The sequence below is a fragment of the Pelobates fuscus genome, chromosome 4 (assembly GCF_036172605.1).
Source record: "Pelobates fuscus isolate aPelFus1 chromosome 4, aPelFus1.pri, whole genome shotgun sequence".
Lineage (NCBI taxonomy): Eukaryota > Metazoa > Chordata > Amphibia > Anura > Pelobatidae > Pelobates > Pelobates fuscus.
In genome coordinates, this window is record NC_086320.1 from 338794655 (window position 1) to 338816877 (window position 22223).

Here is a 22223-nt window from a genome sequence, read left to right on the forward strand (position 1 = left end):
AGAGAGAGGAGGGCAGGGAAAGACTGAGGGGAGAGTGAGAGAGAGAAGAAGGGGGGAAAGGGAAAGGGATAGAAAAGGAAGGGAGGAAGAGAAAGGAAAAAAAGGGAAAGAAAAGAAAAAAAGGAGGAAAAAAAAAGAAAGAAAGAGAAAAACGGAATAGAGAATAGTTGAAAGGAGGACTGAAAACTAAAAGATAATGGCCCCCAAGAAAGAGAAACATGTGGAATCAGATAAACCTGACAAACCAAAAACTATAAATACCTTCTACTCCCCAAAATCACATAATCCTCCACTAAAAATAACCAAGATTATCTATTACACCAGAGGATTCCCTGCTCCAAATCAATACAGAAGCAGGAAGTATAATACCACAAAAAACATGCTCACAAGAAAGTATGATAGAAGCATTGGATAATCTATATTGTAAGATTAAACAAGACCTCCAAGTAACATCAACTGAACTCAAAAATGAAGTAATAGAAATAAAAGAGAAATTAGAAAACCAAAATCAAAGCTTCATAAAATTACAAGATGAAATTCAAACGCTCCAGGTACAAAATAATTTAATGAAATCTAAAATACTAACTCTCGAACAAAAACTAACAGAAATAGAGGATAGATCGAGAATAAATAATATCCGTATAAAAGGTATACCAGAAGACATTAATCATGATTATCTGGAAAAATATCTTAAAGAATCCATCGTTCAATTTCTTGATAATCAACATGAAGGAGTCCATCCTTTTGAAAGATGGCACAGGTTACCAAAACCAACGGGAATTAACCCCTCCGAACCTAGGGATGTTATAGTCCGATTTATGAACTGCCTCACAAAAGATAAGTTGTTACAGAAAATTAGATACCAGAGACCCCATGATGAAAAATTTACAGGACTTTCTATATACCCTGATCTATCAGCGGCCACACGTATGTCTAGGAAGAAATTCCAAGATATAACACTACAACTACGAAAAAATAATATTCATTATAGATGGGGTTTTCCTGTAAAACTAATTATTCTTCACAAAGGGAAAACTATAATTATCTCAGATCCACTAGAAGAGAATGGGCACTGAGATATTTAAAAAGTTGATTCTGCATTTGTAAGCAATACCCTCTACATTACTTCCTAAGATTTTTTTTTTCTATTTGATTAATATTCTATTTTACGGGATGCATCATTTAACAAAGCAAAATCACATGCTCCTGTTTATAATGAAAATATATTAAATAAATTGACACAATTTTTCTTTGATGGGGAGGCAATGATGTCCCAAGCTGAGCTTTCCCACCTGTGTTTGGTCAGCTAGGAGTGTTTGTCACAAGGCAAGGAAAATTCCTTATTTACAGAAATTAAACAGAGCAGATACGCACTGCTTGAAAACTAAATGGAGTCACACCATTTCTACACATACATTCCGCCTGTGTACTCTCTCAGACATATGTTTTTAGCAAAATTACATCAATGATCCTTTGAATAATATTTTGTCCGCTTTCCATAATTAATAAATATTCACATGCACTGTTTAGAAGGATAACTTGACTTGATAACAAAAAGACAACTTGTACTCAAACTTTAAATTATATTTGTGTATAAATAGACATTTAATAGAAAAAGTCAACCTTTTTTGGAGTATAAAGTTATGCAAATAGACAATTTACTAATTTTATATGAAGTCCCGAGGCTTTAAATATTGTATAGATCAACATGAAGGATATTTACTGGATTGGGAGCCTACATTTTTTGGCTATTGAAAAGCATAGCATATGTGCGATGGGCACAAGTGAAAAGTTTGAACTAATTCAAACATAATACATTTGGTATTGCAGCCTTTCTAAACCTACAACATACCTGTGAGAGGAACATCCCCAGCACACACTGGGTCAGGGCTCCAAACCAGCCCTTTAGAAAGAGACTGGCGTCTTCCTGACTTGTCAAGAAGTCCAACAACATGTCGCCCTATGGTCTCCTCAACGGCACCAGTTGTCTTTGCAATTTCAAGAAGAATCTTTAACAAATGTTTATTTGCTCTTTTCAAGGTGTTCCTAATAAACAAACAATACATCCTTAGTTTAGTTCATGTAGCAAATCACATTTATTTAACTTTTTATGTGTTTATTATTTTTGCTGTTTTATCATAAAATACATAACATTAAAGCTGTATTAGCATTTATTACTCCTGGTGTGTTAAATGGAAAGGAGGTCCACAGAACAAATACCATTCATGGTAAGTTTTCAGCAAAGAGGTTTCAGAATTTATGCTGCACACTGGAATAATTTATGTGGATAAACCCTTTATCGGAACACACTTGTCCTTGGTCACAACTTTTTTTCATGAATAGTGGCTGAGACCATTTCTTTGAATGTTTTGGTGGAAACAAAGTGATAAACGATTGCATTTATTTCAGAAAGCATCTAGCAGTGTATGAATTTAAGAAAGAATACACACTCACTTGTTTTATTTTCTGAAATTTGGTACAAGAATGAGCAGGCAGGATTTGAAATTAGAGGAAAAAAGCCAGGGGTATCAAAAAGTCACTCCCAGAAACCCCTGCTCTTAAATATGCTTGTGGCACCCATACAAATGTGAAAGTATTGTAATTGGCTGGGTTATTTGATGGTCTGGGCAGAGCTTGCTGAAGAAGATGCTTACGGGGAGTTTATAGCGCACCCAGGAACTTTAACTGTATTTATTATATTACATAAGTCTCCACAACTTTATTGCATATGTTACAAAGGTAACATAAGAGCTCTATATATCCAGAATCCAGATGCAGATCCCAACAATAGCAGCCTGTGCCATACTGTACCATAGATGAACGTTCTCATCAAGAAAATGTAGTTAAAGTGGTACAGCTTAGACAAGGTGAAACACATTAGGTGTCTTCCCCACATGTATATCCGGCCTCCCACTAACTACGTCTTACTAGCCCATTTATATGACGAAATTAGAAGTGAAAGAAACTGATCCACAGTGCCTCTAATTAGTTGAAGCACTCTGATCCTTCCAGGATTTACCCATCAAGCCTTTTTAATTGAATATGACTCCACAGGTAAATTCCGGATGGATAGATTTGTTCGAGCACAGATTAAAAGACATTTAACTGATTCGTAGCAGCCAAAACTCACTTTTGCACAAGTCTACTGTGGATTAGTTTCTTGCATTACTGTAAAAACTACTGTGCAAGGGTGTGTCTAGTTAAATAAACGCTTCTAACCAAGATAATGAAATTGCTAAGCATTTCATAATGTTCGGGAGCACTGTTATAATATGACTTAAGTAAAACACTTTTGTTGCATAAGATTTTAATTTGATTGATTTAAAGGACCACTATAGGCACCCAGACCACTTCAGCTCAATGAAGTGGTCTGGGGTGCCAGGTCCATCTAGGGTTAACCCTGCACTGTAAACATAGCAGTTTCACAGAAACTGCTATGTTTACATTAGGGTTAATCCAGCCTCTAGTGGCTGTCTCATTGACAGCCGCTAGAGGTGCTTCCGCGCTTCTAAATGTGATTTTCACAGTGAGAAGACGCCAGAGTCCATAGGAAAGCATTGAGAATGCTTTCCTATGGACTGACTGAATGCGCGCGCGGCTCTTGCCGGACGTGCGCATTCAGCCGATGACATCGGAAGGAGGAGGAGAGACCCCAGCGCTGGAGAAAGGTAAGTGTTTAACCCCCTTCCTCTCCCTTCCGTCCGGCGGGCCATGAGGGTGGGGGCACCCTTAGGGAACTATAGTGCCAGCACTATAGTGGTCCTTTAACCAATACCATTTTTCACTGTAATTTTAGAGTAATTCTGCTTTTGTGTTTAAATGTTTTTATTTATATCATATTTTAGAGATTAGTTAGACATTATAGCAAATTTTCTATTAACATGGCAAATATAATATTTAGAAAAGATAGGTTATTTATATAGGTCTAGTTAAATAACTGAATTGAAAGGAAATTGTTCCATGCGGATAACTGATAAGAAAATTGCAAATGTTAGGTCAAAATAACCAAATTGGAAATGTTATCCAACCCGTCTAAAATGTCTAAGTTGAAGGACGCAAATCCCTAATGATTCCATCCAGAGGCATAACTAGAAAACACAGGGCACCAGTGCGAAAATTGCCCTGGGCCCCCCTCATAGGTCTCATAACCCCCCCCACGGGAGCCCCTCAATGTGTCTCATTCATACAAACTAGAAGGAAAGTCGAGGCACTCCAAGGTACAAATCAGGCAATTTTATTGAACCCACTCCATCGCAATGCGATGGAGTGGGTTCAATAAAATTGCCTGATTTGTACCTTGGAGTGCCTCGACTTTCCTTCTAGTTTGTTATTCAGCATTTTGGTCTCTGGTACTGAGACTGTCTGAGTTGCACCCAGCTACATACTGCTTAAAGGGATAGAGTGCAGTTCCACACCCTACCATAACTACTTCATTCATACAAACAACACACTGACGTACATGCAGATACACACCATATAAAACATACAGATACATACACGGACACACATGCGGATACACAGACACACATACGCACACGCAAATGCAGACACAAACTAACACACAGACACACATAATTACACACTTTGGGATACATAGAATGACACTCCTATAGATACAAACACTGACACAAATACAGACACAGATACACAGACACACATACAGACAGAAGCACAAACACTTAAGGACAAACATTCAAATTTCAAATACACAGAATGACACTCATACAGATACAAACAGTGAAACACATACAGATACACAGGGCACGCACTGACATACAGATATGCAGACATACAGATACAGAGAAAAACAGGCACACACACACACACACAAATGCAGTAACACACACAGAGACACATACATACAGTAACACACACACATACATACAGAGACACACATGCAAAATGGTTTAGTCACCCTCCTGTTTCCTACCTTTTAGAACTCAGGAGGGTAACCTCCCTGGGGTCCAGTGGTGGCTTAGGCTGATGGGAGTCAGAGTTACTACTCTGACTCCCTCCCCTACTTCCTCCTCCCGCACTGGCTCGGTAATTGCTGGGAGGAGAGACCGGGGCAGTCACTTCCTCCCAGCTCAGTCTGACATCATCACAGGGGCCTGGTCACCTGTTAAAGCGCTGCAGCGCTGACCTGGCTCCCTGGATATTCATTGTCATCGGGTTCTACCGCGCAGGCCGGGGCCGCTACACATAGCGGAGGGCGCCGGGCCCCCTGGAGTGATGGGCCTAGTAGCAGCTGCGACCCCTGCGACCCCGGTAATTCCGCCAGTGATTCCATTTAGAAAAATGACAAAATAAAATGTTCCATCTACACCTGACAAGGGCTCCGCGCAGTAGGAGCTATGTAGGGCGGAGGAAAGGCTGATACAGCTTTCCCACGCTGTACAATTTGACTCAGAGCACTCTGATTGGTTGGCCCACCAATCAGAGCGCTCTAACGTGTAAATCTAGAGCCTTACGACTCTCTGTTCATACAAAATTCGGTCAGTTCCTCGGCTACCAAGTCTAAGTGACAGGACGTTTGGGAATGGCGAAATTAAGCAAGGAAAGAAAACGAAGGAGAGTGAGTATTGTGGGAAAAGTTTGACACAGTAAATGGAATCGGCTTAAACTCCTCCTTGAGTCAAAGAAAGTCAAGCATTGGAAAAATACATAAAATATAGTAGTCCCTACTTAGTCTTATGTTTTAAAGAAAACTAGTTTAGAAATGAGGAAAAGAAGAACAGATCCCAAGAGAGGAAGAGAAGAGGTTGGGAAAAGGTAAGTTTGGTGTGACGGAGCCGCTTTAAGGTCAGAGTAGCTGATGCATAGCTGACTTTTTCCAGTTTGGATATTTTGACCTTAAATTTGAAATTCACTTTGAATTCTCACTTTAGTGAATAACCCTGCAAAACTCTTTACTCTTTATGAAATAAACCTAAAACATACTGAACATTTAAAAATAAAAGGTGAATGAGTGAATGCCTATAAAACCAACATGGACTTGAACAGCCAATATCATTAAATATAATTTAGGATAGCTTATTTATATTGTGTATATAATGTCTCACATCATAAAAATGCTTTATTTCAGAACATATTTAAACAATGTGTTAACAATGCTTAAAATAAACCAGGGAACATTAAACTTTGCAGTGTGAAACGTCATTAGCCACGTGTACAGAAAACAAAGTCCGCTGATTGATGTATCATTTGCACATGTATATACAAATTAAGCACCCAGTTTATGGCATTATTCACTAAACAGTGATAATATTGGGTTCTAAAAAGTATCAGAATTTAAACCAAAATAAAAATATAAATATATAAAAAAAGTTTTCCAACTCACAAATGGCATAGATAGTAAACAACGGTTAAAATCAATAAGAAAATGTAATTCATTTTCCTCTATAATGCCGAAAATGACAACAAATAGGAAATGGAAGGATAGAACATAACTTTACTTTAAAGCTTTCTATTCCCTTTCTGTTTCCCAACATATCTTGTTAAGAAAAAATGTAAACACTTTGGTGCCAAAGTTGTGCATTATATGATGTCCAAATACACACAGCAATGCTGCTAATTGAAATATTTTATTGTACGAGTACATAAAACCATTTATTTTCCCTCAGCCACTTACATCTATTGCAATAATATCTAAATGGTTAATAACATACAGTTAAAAAAAAAAGACAACTGTCTGCACAAATATGCAGCACACAACACATTATTTTAGTTTCGTTCCCAGTACTGGAGGGATACTCCAGTATTTGCCATGATCCTCTGGATTCTTTGATTCTGTGCAGAAAATGTGTTTACGGCACTTTGCAATGGATACCAAGTGCTCATTACAAGAGGACTTGTGGTAAGAAGTGAAAGCATGCAGCATACCTGTCACAGATGGGGTCACTCACTAGGGAGTCTCTACTCTCCTCATTTTCTTCTCCACCCTCCTGCATTTCTTCCTCGTTCTCCACCTCCTTGACAGGTTCATGCTGAGAGAGTTTTTGCAAAGGTAAATAAGAGAAAAGAGACAGGAATCCTGTCATACTGTAGTTAACATGAGTATATAACTAGCTGTGTGGCTAACATATCCCAGATAGAAGCAATTAATGCAATGTTCATTCTCACATTGAAAGCCTCAAATGAAATTCAAAATGGAATTATCCCAAATACCCCTGGCCCTGTGCAAATGTCTAATTCTAAGTAAATAACACAGTCATGCAGTAACACTGCTGTAGTTTCCTAGTTAGAAAGACAACTCCTGGCAATGCTATGGTAACCATGGACTCCTACCAGCTGACAATACACAGTTAAATCCCGCCCTCCATGCTTGGACCTCGGGAACAGCTCCAGCATAACCTGACACCCATAGAGGAGGAAGGGACTAGCACTTCCACTAATTACAGGGTGCTGGAAGCTGCACTCACTGCATTTCACAGCAGATCTTACTAGATAAAAAAAAAAAAAAAAAAAAAAAAAAACATTAATAAGGAAGCGTGCCATTACTAAGTGGGGTGACACAAGTGCCATCTGTTTTGTAACTTCAAATCTGTGAGTGCAGCAGCGTTCCCCTTAAACCTGGTAAACACTTGAGATGCTGTGGAGTGAATTCCCATCACTCTCAGCCAGGCACAACATCTTGAATACAGTTACCCCTATTTTAAGTAGCCAGTAAGTGCAGCTCCTAGTCCCACTTCTTAATCCCCAAATGTCCCCGAGACATAAGCATCCATGCATTCTAAACCTATTATTATTATTATTTTATTATTTATATAGCGCCATCAGATTCCGTAGCGCTGTACAATGGGTGGACTAACAGACAAGTAATTGTAGCCAGACAACTGGACGTACAGGAACAGAGGGGTGGTTCATTCTATGAACCCCTAATCCAAATGCCAAGTGCCCTATACTCTAGATTCCCACCAACCATGGTGGCAACATTTAATTCTGCTCTTTAAAAAAAAAAAGCTGTGTTCTAATTAGAGCAGGTCAATTACAGCATCACTGAAAAGACAGATGACATTTCAAACATGCCATTTTAAACACAGTCATTTTCAAAAGATCCCACCTTACCTCTGTCTGAGAGCTGTTATCCTGCTGAGTAAAATCTTGTTTTCCTCTGGTCTCCGGACATGTTTGCTTTAATGTTTCCAACAACATTCTCTCCCTCTCTGTGTCCTGGTTTTCACTAAACACCAGCACGTTCTAAAACAAATGCAATCCAGTCAATTGCTAGCAATTCTGAAACACTGCAGCAACAGCAAGCAACACTTCTATTAGGGAGCTATTCACTAAAAAGGAGATTAGCAGTAACGGAACACTGACCAAAAAAATTATAATTCGAATTTACAGAGTTCAGCTGGATTTAAAACCAGTTTTGTTCTTCTCCAGGCTTGGTTGTTCTGGTTTAAATCTTGTACACTCTTTCACCATAACTCACTGATCTATTCGAATACACCCCGGGTGTTTCAAATTCCCTTATCTTTACACTGTAACTATCATTGAACAGGGACTAGACTACCTCTGTAAGACAAACACTTATGGTTTTAAATATGCTGGTGTATCTTGTGATCCTACTATATAACACTGCAGAAAATATTGGTGATTTTAGAATCAAATTATTAATATTATGGTTAGCTACGGAATGAGAACAGTAAGTTGAGTTACAGTCAACGGTTTGGAAACTATCTTGAGCTAAGTGGCCTCCATAAAAACATGTACCGTACCTAAATATCAATTAATACATTTTGGAATATGAATATGACCCAAATATCTATTTCAGAAACATATGCCACATTTAGACTAGCAGGATTGACTAGTGGAAAAATAAATGGAAAGATACCTGTTGCATGTCCAAAAAAACCCTGAAATTTTACTTGCACTTAATTCTTTTTTCCTTATTATCAGAGGCAATACTTAAGGGATATTCGAGCTAATGGGACAAGTAGCCTCCTAAATAGAATTTAAAACAATAATCCCACCCCTTTATTCTATAAAAATTTGCAGTAACCCGATGAAGCCCAGTTATACAAAAGAGTACATCACACGAACATAAAGTATGAAATGTATTCAAAGAAGGGAGGGTATAGTTGTACTGCTGCTGAAACTACGGGGAAAAGAATCTGCGGTTTGTAATATCCGCATTTCACTGTGTACAGCGGCAGTACCCGAAGGAAATAGCAAGAAACTCCCTGAAGGGTGGGTACATGGCTTTTTCTAACACCTTACACCAAACAGAATCTTCCACTAAGGCCAAGATCTAACCAGTAGTGCTTGATGAAAGTATGAAGGGAGGGCCATGCAGATATCCTCTGGAGTGGACATTGCTCCGCCCATAAAGTGGCTACAGCTCTTGTAAAATGAGCTTTAATTTCTGATGGAAGAACTGAACCTCGAACAGCATAAGCTACTTGAATAACTTCTGTAATCCACCAAGCAATGGAAGACTTGAAAGCTTGAAGGGCATTAGAGCAACCTTGGTAATTGATGAAAAGATGATCTGATTTACGTCATTCCTGAGAATGAGAGTTTCTTGGGGTGAATGTAAGAACGAAAGGGAGAGCTACATTTCTCTGCCATTTCTTATAATGAATCTTAAAAGTACTTCTGGATGTTTGATCAATGGGTATTTACAGATACACATCCTTCACATCTTCTGATGATGAATATATTGATTTAGATTCTTCAAATCCAGGAGTCCTTTCTGAAATGCCCTGATAGTTTTGCAAGGCAGGTAATTTTATTTTTTTCTGGCCGATATAAGAAGAACAAAGGAATTGAGTACTTGGTCTTGTATGAATCGGATTTTGTTTCCCTGCAGTATGGTATTTAAAAAAAAAAAAAAAAAAAAGTTTTGGTCCTTTATTAATAGGATCCTTTAAATCCAGCAGCTTCTATGATACGCAAGGTGTTTTTTTTTTTTTTTTGGAAGCTGTGCAATTGACACACAAAACTTTGGGAAGTGTTTCCCATGATTCAGCTTCCTGCAAGTTAAAAATGATTCAGGATTCTTCCAGTCATGTTTCAACATGGACATAAGGTCAGGATGAATAGAAAAACCTTTTTCCTTTTTTCCCCCGTTGTATCTTCCTCCTGAACCACCTTCAGGACTCCCTCAACAAATGTTCCCGGATTCAAGGAAAAAAAACAATTGTGCCTATTTTTTGCCAGCTGTCTTTCATTCTCCAAAGTTAGCTTCTTTAAAATTAGGAAATGTTTGGAAAAGGTTCTCTTGAAACCATGGCATTGTTTGAATTTTCAATGGCTTACCAAAACACACCTTCCTGAGTGCACCCAAAATAAATAGGACTAAATGAAAAGCTCTGTAACACCTCAGCATGCAGCAGTGATTGCCCACTTTCCAGGTGGCTTGAAAAAAGCTGTCTGCATGCAGAGGGAGGAGATACTGAATCACATGATGCTGTGCACAGTGCTGCCCTGTGCTTTGCTGACAGCAGATCTGAGTGGATGGAGGCATATTATGCCTCCATCAACTCCGAAGTCCCTCTGGTTCACTCTGAGTGACTGCAACTGGAGGTGTTCCTAGCTTTCAATGTAAACACTGTATTTTCTCAGAAAATACAGTGTTTACATGAGAAAGGCTGCAGGGAGCTATCGTTCTCACCTGAACAACCTCATTAAGCTGAAGTTGTTCAGGTGACTATAGTGTCCCTTTAAGGGCATTAGTACTCCGTTGCTATTGGTTCACAGCTCATAAGACTCCAAGCAGTTGTACAGTTGCTACAAATATACATTTCAAAAAGCTAGTTTAATATAAACCACAAACAGGCACAAAAACAATTTACACCTATTACATTTTATCTTCTAATATCATGCAGCCACAATTTCACAACAAATGGTTCACATTTGATATAAACCCACCATATTATGTCAGTACTTTCTCATTTATCAATTATTTATTGTGTCAGTCCCACTCTCACATCAAATCATGAATGCCTACACCGACTTACATCAGCTAGCTGTGCTCTAACTGTATGAAGTTCTGTGAGGAGTTGCTCTTGGTCGTACATTTGCCTCTCCAACTGTGCAGCGTGAGCAAGTCTCAGAGCCTCGATTGCCTGCTGACGTTCCTGTTCAAGCCTCACCAATTCTTGTCTCATGTCTTCAACACGCTCCTCATACAATAGTCTCAGCTTGGCACTTTCTGCACCCATTGCAACCATCTGGTTGTAATCCTGCAATTTGGTTATACAATATCAATACACCAAAGCAATGCTATGGCATTCTCAAGTACATACTAGTGTAAAAATTCCCTATATGTATATATTTACTGTAGTGTTAAATTAAAAAGCTTTTCATGCTGATTATTTATTTGTAAATATACTTAGCTGGTCCTCAAGCTGATCTAGAATTTCAGAGTGGGCCGCACGCAGAACTAAATAACTGTTCACACGGTCCGAATCCCAGCATTGAGGATGCTACTCGCATTCGGAGCATGCTTTTAAAAACACACAGGGGACACAGTGTCATTTCTGGCTGGAATTGGTCCACGTCAGTCCAGCGTCCATGTTCACACACGTTCTGGGATCGCAGGCATGATGAGGACCAATCAAATCACACATAACGTTATTTAAACTCTTCTGGCCCGGTTTACTGTGGCCCCATCGTGTTTTCTGTTCTCAGTACTCTTTTAATGCATTCCTTGTTACATATATGTTCCTTGGGATATTCCTGGTTTTGACCTAGGCTTGGTTCCTGACCTTTACTTTCTTTGTAAGCCTTTTCCGATTTGTTGACCTGTTCTATTGATATACTGTTTACCTGACTTTGTCTTCTCTGTTTTCACTGTCTCTCTGTTATCCTGACTTGGGCTTGTATTTGACTACGTTTCCCCTCTATTGTATACTAAAGCCTGACTCTCTAAGGACCGGTAATATGTCTTTTTCAGCCCAATCTGTTACTGTTATCCTAGACTCTGAGGATTATTCCTTGTGACATCATTTTATAATTATTATTTCTAATTAGACAGTACGTAAAACAATACTTTAAACATAAATGCAAATATAAAATGTCTGATATAATTTTAAACATTTATCAACTACTGGGAGAAACCTTCCCAATATAAAAAGAAAATATTAAGAAAGGAAGGCAAAAAAACAAAACAAAAATAAGGTTGAAAATAAAGTTGAGCCTAAAAGGCGGGGGGGGGGGGGGAAGGGGGGGAGGCTTTCTTTTATTTGGGGCACATAAGAAACCCACAGATTTCCTTTACGAACTGGAAGTCTATGCCATTTTCTGTGAGCTTTATTCATAAATATTCATTTTAAACTAAATTACTCATCCTCTTTCTCTCTACTCTTTCAATTTGAAATATTATATAAAAATACACACACGCCTTGGCCAATGCAGGTGTTTCTAACTTGTGGGTCACACCCCAAGCTACTACTCACAGTAAATAAGCGCTGCGGAATTAGTTGGCGCTATATAAATACCAATAATAATAATAATAATAATAATAAATACGGTAGTTTACTGTGGTGGCACTGTCTTCCCAGATGCAACATAGAGTTCTCCGACAGTGGGGAACAGGCTATTTTACTATTATTAGACTCGTTCCCTTTATATTATATTCCAACGGACAAGAGAGCTGTAGGGCAAACATTACAATTAAAGTATAGTATGAGGAGCTAATGCCAGATACATAACATGAATCTACATGAAAAAAGGGCAGGAATCACTAAAACTGCATACAGTGAGCTATTCATAATGCAGCTACATAAAGAACGTGTAGCTTAATATGTAAAACAACATTTATCATATAAATAAAAATATCCTCATTTGTCTGTAAGATTTAATAACACAAAATAATTAGTTTTTGGTAGGGCTCTCTCTCTGTGTGTGTATATATATATATATATATATATATATATATATATATATATATATATATATATATATATACATACAAATATGCACACACAGGGTCATTCCATATCACTTAGTAAAATAGCAAAAAATTATTGAATGCAATAAATTAATAGAGGAAAACAAAAATCTTAAAACTACTACGTATCAGTCTAACAGTTAAAAAAAAAAAAAAATCAGTTAGGGGACACCATAGGAATGTCAATCTAGCTCTACATGCATGCAATTGTTTAAATCGGACACTATCATTCTGTAAAGTTGCACACAACAGATATATTATACATTTATAGTCTTGGTTCTAAATAAGCGAATAAAAAAACACTTATAAATAGGAAAACTGCCCTCTAGCGTTCTATGAACGGCAAAATATATTCAATAAAACAAGTAAGTAAATACCCCCTTCCAACAGGCAGAGATTTAAAATGCCTTAAAAAACAACAGATAAATTAGACATAAAAATATGAACGCAGCATAATGAAGTGGCTCATAAGTTCATTTCTACCTACACTGTAGTCTTTTTCACGCAAGAGATGCATTTAAGAAGAGCCATATGTTATAAAGCCAACATTTGCAGATAAGCAGTATTTGCTTCAAAGCTTTGGCACTAAATTATGACTTTTTAAAAACTAAATATAATTAGTACATGTTCTACTTACAGAATAGCTGTGGTTTACGCACCTCTTTGCCTCTATTCTCTGAGCTTTCCAGTGGAAATACCCTTTTAACCATCCCTTAATAGCAGAACAAATATTTGACTTTTCTTGTGCCAACAACATTTGAACACAATTCAGACTTTTCATCCGATAATCTATTCATTGTATGTATAATTTACTTTCTTTGATTGAATGTGACAGCATTTATGCAAGACCACTGGGTGATTGTTTAAAGGAAATATTTTGATCGGGATAAGTCTAAACATCTTGATGCCTTTATGTATGTCTGCTTTTCTGACTTCGTAAAGATCTACAGCAATAAACATCTGTTACGCAGATCCTTTCTAAAACCAAGTTAATGTACAGGTGTCTTTCAAAAGAGGTGAACGAGTATCTGATGAAATTAATAGCTGAACATAGTTCATATTTTGCCAAAATACTATCTTACACTAAATCAGAAAAACAAAACTAAGCCTTATGAAAAATTGAATCACTAAATATAAATTGAGAGTCTTTATACAGGTTAAGAAAAAGCACAGGTCTTTTTTTTTTTTTTTTTTAATAGGAAGGCACATTTTAACCCCAGAAGGTTTGGGCTTACGTTTTGAATACAGTCTTCCTCAACTGCCTTATTTATTATTCTCTTTTCCAAATCTCTTCCAACCCTTTCTCACTCCTTTTCGCTTGGCTTGTCTTCTCTTCTCACTCTCCCAGTATCACCAAGTTGTGTTTCCTGCTCTACATAGTACCCAGGATTCATTAACGGACAATTAGATTCAACATGAGTAGATTTTGGTTTTATTAGTCTAATGCATTTAGTATTTTCCTCTCCCCTCGGTCCCCCGGTTTCTTCCCAGTTTTGCCCTCTTTCCTAGGCTCCCAATATTTATTATGAAACAACCGAAACCGAGGTGCCCACAACCCACAGATAATTGGAGCCATGACTAGAAGTTCAAGAGCATTGAGACCACTATACTACCGATATTAATGTTTCAGGAAACAAACTCTCTACTCGGCAGCTTTCTCAAGACCACTTGCACAATTAAAGGGGAATAGTCACTTTCCGTGATTTTTAATATTAGGTTTACTTATTCCATATAGTCATCAAATAGGTTTTGTGACGTCTGAAAAATAAAATGCAGAAATCAACGTGTATCCTGGAAGTGGGCGCCTTTGTCTCAACTCCTTGTCAATCATTGTTATAAATGAGACTATTTTCTGTCATTAAACATAGTTAGCGGAAGAGGAGAAACTGACACAGAACTTCTGTTCACCTCCTAATCTGTTTTGTGAGCCCTGGCTATGCCACGCTACTCAATCAAATTTTCAGCAAGGTGACAGTTCTGTTTTAAGTTCAGTTGTTCCATAAAACAGGCAGAATTAAATACTTCTTAATGCAAGGACAAAGGAAAGCATGCATTAAAGTACAAACATATTTAAGCCATTGGTTGCTTACTTATTCTTTGCCACCACCCTTTACGAATTCTTTATATACCTTTCAATGCTTCTTGTACATGCTTGTCACAATCTCTATACAAAGCAATCACTGAACAATGTCTGTACATACAGGTCACATCTCTTATGACAATTAAAATCCCTGAACCCGCCTTATTGAATTATATATAGTCATTGATTATATCAATCCATGCCACATAAACACCTGGACAAGCTACACCTTTAACCCCTTAAGGACCAAGCTTCTGGAATAAAATGGAATCATGACATGTCACACACGTCATGTGTCCTTAAGGGGTTAAAATAACTATTTTTGATTATTCTGCAAAAAAATAATGTCTGTAGTAATGGGCATTAACACTGATGCTAACATGCAAATGCGAACAAAACATTGCCAAAATAATAGAATAGATCATCTACACAAGTGGTTCTGGTTTGTCAGAGAATTAGTCTAACACCAGTTCTTCATTGTTGAAATTGACTCTGTGACCCATACTTGAAAGGTATATATAATTAACATTATATAATTTAGCAAAACCCCTTCATTATGCCTTTTAGAATATCAAGATGGTCTCAATTGCTCTGGGGAAAACAAACCACTGCAATAAATAATCTGCACAAAATAATTTTGTGAGTAATTGCCTGGGAACTAGTGAATAGAATAGAATATTCAATGAAAACCAGATTTAAAAAAAAGAATCCAATGTGTACACATTAACTCCACTCCCAGAGCGACAATAACATGACACCTCGAGTTTCCTGGACTATATTTAACTGGCCTATCTTTTTTGAACATTTGCAATTTTAATGTTTTCTTTGTCTGCTGAATGAAACATGACAGGGTAGGTTTTGGCATCAGTTCAAAGGGCTATTAGATCAAATGTTACAAAGATCAATGGAGATGGAGCCATGGTCCTTCTTAGATCAGTGGAGGGTCTGACCAGACTTGAGCAGAAACTTTGTGATTAAATCACTTTGGCTGCCAGATAGTCACTCGTAACCACTTGGATGTCCCATCGCTCAGAGAAGTCAAGTCCGTGATAGAACATAATAAATTAATGTATCAGCTCATGGCTGTGGTGAGGGGTGGTGAAGTTACTTGCCAGAAGGTTTGGGCCAGGTGGGAAGAGTTGGTGAACCTTTTACAAGATAAGTTGTAAGAGAAGGTTTTCGGTTTGGGCACATGTGGCGTGCCCCTGTCTCTCCCTACCCCCTTCCCTACACTTACAAATATTTAGGTTCCGATCTCTTGCTTTCAAGTGCAAGATGGGCTCCGCTTATACAAATGTGCAGCAATCATGATAGTTGCATACACTGTGAGAAACATCACAGCTACATACACTTTTTTTGTACCTATGTCAGTCTTGTCTCGACACTATTTTGTAAAGATCCTTTGAAAAGTGTTTTTATAACTTTTTTTTTTTTTTTTTGATTGCCTTATTTTATTTTTCTCCTTACTTAAAAGTACGGGAATTTCTGTACATGTTTGTGGTGTCATGACACATGGTATTGCAAATTTTCCTGTCCTTCAAATATAGAATAAAAAAAAAATAGTGGCAGAAATAGAATTAACAAGTATAGTTTCCTTTAGACACTTACGATGCTATTAAGCTTGTCAGTTTGACTGGCGTTATTCATAACCAATCAAATTCACAGTATGTGTAGGTTAGCCAAGCTTGTGGCATCAGTGTGTTAGGTTTCTCTATGCCCATTGCATTATAAAAAGTTTCCCTGTCCATTAATGATGGACACTATTGCCAAGAAAAATAAAAAAAGAAATGTATGGATTGTGTGTTGCTGCTTACCTGTTCGTTGAGAACAACTGTTTTCTCTGTGGGAAGCATTTCTGTTGTTGCTGTGGCATCCTGGTGTATTGGGCTCTGCTCATTGGTCTGTTCTGCAATTACAGATTGAACTTCTGTATCACCATTCTTTACATCACTGGCTGCCAAGGTCTGAGATTCTACGGACTGTGCGTATGCCGGTAATTCTACGGATTGCAGATTTTCTGTTTTACCATCATCGTTGTCATTATCCTGTTTAACCTGTAGCTTGTCACTGTTTTCCACAGCACATTCACATGATATTTCACTTTCACCATTCTTTAATGTAGCCAATCTTGCAAGTTCAGTCTTCTGAGCAAATCCTATGGTCATCTCGACAATAACCTGAAGAATCAAAACACATAAATATAATAAAAGCAAGTCACACAAAGACGCAAACATAAGTCAAGGTAGAAGTCTAAAGTTTACTCTAACTAGAATAGTCTATTATAAAGGTGACCTGCCAAACCAATTTCAATTTAACATCTATACACAGTCAATCAGTCCTACATCTCACCAGAACCAACTAAAGCTCAGAGAGTCTTCAGTTGCCATCCCTCATGTTTATATCAAATAATTTAGAAGCGATTTGAGAAAACAAAAGGCTCTCTTTGGCACTAGGAACTTGCCTACGCGTTTGTCTCACTTACAATCTATAATCTACACTTCTGCATTATCAATGTTAATTTACTGCTCCCAGCAATTTCATGCAATCACTCCTGTCCAACTTGAAAGCCAAGCAGCTAAAGTAGGTGCAGACTACGAGTGCCTCAGAGAACCCCAGTGTTTGTCAAACAGCTTCTACACCGTCACGTAGATATGTATGACCAAGCAGGAGCTATCAGAAACGCATCTTGTGACCAATGAAAACATTGTTTGGAAAAATTAGAACATTACAAAGTGCTACTCCTACATGCCTTTTAATACGACAGATTTGATTTGGTGACAAACTGTTTGTTTTGATGAGTACTTAAAAAATATATAGCTAAGCAATGACATGAGGAAAACGAACTAAAATCGCTCAACCTAGGAGCATCAAGATGGTGGATGAGAAAGCAACAAGTGTGTCTGTTATTGGGTGAAAGTTGGGAAACTAGGATTAAAGGTTCACTAAACAGAGGCTAATCTAATACCTCACTGTGTTAAAAGTGCAACGGATACATTAGCCACTGCTTGAAATAAAGCCTTTTCTAAGCTTTTGTCTTTCTGTAAGAAAATGCAACAGGATCTGCTTCGCAGCTACAGACATCTGAGAGCTCAGAGTCAGAATTTTTATCTGACTGGTCACAATCTCATTAGAGGAAAATGGAGCAAAGCCAACAACGAGAAACAGAGACAAAGAACTGAAAAGCAAAAGGAAGATCTGCTGTTCTCAGCAGTAGTGAAGGTGACCTTGCTTTGGGATCACACTGAAAAGTTCTACATTTGAAATGTAGAAGGAACTAAATACGTGTGCCTTACACGTGCTTACGTAAGGACTTTGTAAAGGCTAATCAATTAAAAAAACATGTTTGCGGTCATGCGTCAAATACGCAGAGTACTAATGAGTGTACCTTAAAGTACTGAAGGACTCTAATATTGGCAAGGATGCTTGCAATTGAGGTTTTCCAAGACCTTACTATTCTATACTAGAAGTCCCACTTTTATTTTACAAATAGATTGTTAATGATAACAGTAAGATCATCATCAAGAAGGTTTGAACCATTTCTCCATTCATTATTTCACCCGTGTGGAGCTAATATTCTCAATATTTTACTTACTTTGTTTACATGGACATCAGTTGCAGATATATATATATATATTTTGATAGGTAGCCATAAGTAGCTGTTTTTGTTTAACTTGTTTTACAGCAGAAAACTGCATTTAAGCAATTAAAACTGGTGTGCTAATATGTATCAGACAGAAAGCATTACAAAATATGTGCATTCGTCTTTTGATAAATCATAAAAAATTTAAAAATTTATATATTTTTGAATTTCTTGAATATATGTCCAATTATTTTTAACAAAGTAGTTTTGTAAAGGATTCCAATTCAATTCCACATTGTGGAATGGGGTTTCTTTAACCAGTGCATAATGAAAATGTGGCCACACTAAACATGGTGGGAAAATGAAATATGTGTGCTATGTAAGCCAAGTCTTCTGGAATAAGATGCAATAGGCTTGGTAAGGTAAATTTTTTGTATAACGATACATAAGTGTAGGTGTTGCTGTTCAAAACCCAGTCAATGTGGGAGTAGGGACATTTCTGCCTTTAAGGTGTGTAATTAAAGAAGATTGTCTGAGTAATTAGATGTGTGTGAAGAAGGTTTCTCTTCAATTGGCATGAGGAGTAAATGTGACGTAATTTGGGGTAACTTATAGTTTTATAGAGATATGCCCTGTCTATAAAAGGGAAATGTGAAATTAAACCATTAGAAGAAATCATTGCATTTAACGCAGAACCAACGTATGCTTAGATCATAAAGGATAGCTTAGTTTGGGGGATATTGAATAAAAAAGGTGTCATTTTTAAAAGGATATTCAGGTAAGTTAGGTTGTATCTGAGTGGGGTCAACACATAAGCCTACTGTTATGAATAAAGTAATTTGAACAACTCTAATACAAAATTGGCCAAGGCCCAATATTTCTGTGAAATTCTGAACAATAACATGAAACATGTGGAAAGTAATAAATAAATTACAAACTCCCCCCAATCCACTCCCACCCACCCACTGTCAGTGGATAACCAAACCCTGCAACTTCCCTTAGATGTAGCAAATGCCTTTAACAATTTTGTTGGATGCTCCATTACCCTGATTGCCAAGCTAATAAATTGTGGTGGAATCTCGGTAAAAAATAAATTTAGTAGGCCGAGATTACCACGTGGCATGTGTACGTGCATATGCTGACGTATCGATCAGTTGGTTGCACGAGGCAAGATACGATCAGTAGTGTACGGAGCATGTGCAAGAATACAGGATGTAGTATTCCCCCTCCTCCATTGTGCTGGACAAGCCATGCGGTCAAACAGGAAGTTAATTCTTATTTGTGTTGATTGGTTAAGAGAATGTGCGGGTGGAGCTTAATATGGGAGGAGTTATGTGCCTATATAAGGAGCCTGCACTATTGTCCGGGGCTCAGAACTTGCTGTATTTTGGTGACGCTAGTCCCTCTGAGTCCCGATCGGTGATCCAATAAAGAATCTCTTCCTTCCTGAAGAAACCTGTGTCCATCTCTCTGTGCTTCGCTTCCGTCAGTTTCTCCGGTATCATTTGGTGCATTGGCCGGGAAGCTCATCGTTCAACGGTAGCTGAGAGGCAGAGGCGTGAGACGGTCTATCTTTGCCCACGTTCTCTACGGCTGCACCCCTGAACTTCTGCGTGGACCTCCCTTCGTCTCGGCGCCACTGGTCTGTTGTCCAGGAGATCATCGGCCTCTACGTGAGAAGTGCTGGGGTGTCCCCGTCGATGAGTGTGAACTCAGGTTCAGGAACGAGGAGGTAAGACAACTGCTGTTTTAGACGGCAGGACCCACTAGGGGTATACCGATTGTGCGGTAGGCCCAAAGGGGTTTGAATCTGTGTATCTGCCCCCTCTGTCGGAGGGAAGGAGCGAAGGCGCACCGCTCGATCGAACGCTCTTTAGTCAGACCGTTTGATTTTGTTAGTCAGGCGGGGCTCTGGTGTAAATAGCCCTAGCCGGACACCGGTGTCTTGTCTAGACTAGCGTTCTATATATTTTGTTCGCTAGGTCGGAGGGACCGGGAGACTAAGCGGCGTCTGTGTAAATTCGGTTCGCTAGTTCTCATCCTATCTGGGCTAAGTGGGAAGGCGTGTAAATTTGGAACCCACTAGACTTTTGATAGTGCGACTAAGAGGCGTCTGTGTAAATTCGGTCCTCTAGCTCGCTATATATGTGGTGATTGGACAGTGTGGCTAACCAAAACGTATGTAGATTGTTTTTAGGTAGTCCATTCAAGGTACTGGCCAATAGTTTAGTTGGGAATTGTAAATGTGATAAAGATTGTTTAGTAAAGTGTATATCTTGTTAGATAGCGCGAGCTCAGCCGTCTAGCGAGAGTGTTAATAGTGTGTTGCTGTATTATAGTGCACGGTACCATAACCCTGTATATTTACTGACACTGTATATAAGTACTAATCATTGTCGTCCATTGCATGTTTAACACCATAACCACTAATAATTGTATTGTGACCTTAACTTGTGCTTTGACCTATGCTAACCGTACTGTAACCGCTATTTGTAAAAGACGATGTTACTGGGGTGTGTTATAGATGGGTAATTCGTATATAGAGAATTATAGCGTGGGTGACTGTATAGTTACGCCAAAGGGCATAATATTGGTTATCTAGTGACTGGTGTAACAGCTGTGTGTGTACGGGAATTCCCTGAGTGTTTATTGTGTTATTGTGTACTTTTCACTTGGTAACCGTACCACGTGGTGCTGTTGCCAGAGGAAACGGGTGTGACTGTTGAATAGTACACGTGTATAGTATTCGTTGTTGACGACGTTCCATTGTTAAGTATGGGTGCGTCGCAGTTAACGATTCCGGATCCCTTAGGTTGTATGGTGAAGAATTTTAAAAAGGGATTCAAGACATGTGATTTTGGGGTTAAAATGTCTCCTGTACGTTTGGTCACTTTGTGTACTAGGGAGTGGCCTACTTTGGTTGCGGCATGGCCGCCACGTGGCAGTTTGGATCCAACTCTGGTACAGCGCTTACACGTGGCTGTATCAGGTAGGCCTGAACTTTACGGCCAGTTTCCTTATATTGATTGTTGGAGACAGGCCGTAAATGACTCGCCAAAATGGCTCCGGACATGCCACGAGGAGCAATGTCGCCTCATGGTAGCTAGGACTTGTTCGTCCACTAGGACTGGTGTTAGGCCCATTTTGGACACGCCCCCTGAGTCCGAGATCCCTTTGCCGCCCCCTTACTTTCCGTTAAGAGTAAGTGACGCAAATACAGGAAGTCCTGCAACCCTCCCCTCATTACCCTCATCCACTTCCGCTTCCTCCTCCAGTACAGGATCCACCCCCCCCTCGTACTAAATCTCCCCTTCCGGAATCAGAACCAACCCCCATTAAAAACGAATATCCTGATTTGGCGCCACTTCAGACTTCCGGTCAAGCTTCATCTAGCTCGGCTCGAAGTGTTTTATTTACAACCTTTTCCCAAAACCAAGCTCCCACATCCCCATACCCTATTTCTCCCCGACTGGAACCTATGACTGACGCCCCTCCACGTAGCCCCATACAGACCCGACAGTTGACCGGTGCCCAACAATTAAAACACTATCAGATGCCTCTTCGTCTGAATCCTGGGTCAGCCTATATCGATGCCGCAGGCCAAATGGCACATGCTGACCCAGTCTTTGTATATGTCCCATTCACGACAACCGATCTTTTAAATT

General features: G+C 38.7%; 1 protein-coding gene across 1 annotated transcript in view; it reads right to left on the minus strand.

Moving 5' to 3' along the window:
* The window catches only part of AKAP9 (A-kinase anchoring protein 9), a 227508-nt gene that overhangs the window by 113621 nt on the left and 91664 nt on the right, over window positions 1-22223 (minus strand). Inside the window, exons 17-21 of the mRNA XM_063452457.1 lie at window positions 16793-17155; window positions 10965-11189; window positions 8068-8199; window positions 6883-6986; window positions 1853-2046 (exon numbers count right to left, since the gene is read on the minus strand). Coding sequence (XP_063308527.1) covers window positions 1853-2046; window positions 6883-6986; window positions 8068-8199; window positions 10965-11189; window positions 16793-17155 — 1018 coding nt within the window. The remainder of the gene's footprint in view (window positions 1-1852; window positions 2047-6882; window positions 6987-8067; window positions 8200-10964; window positions 11190-16792; window positions 17156-22223) is intronic.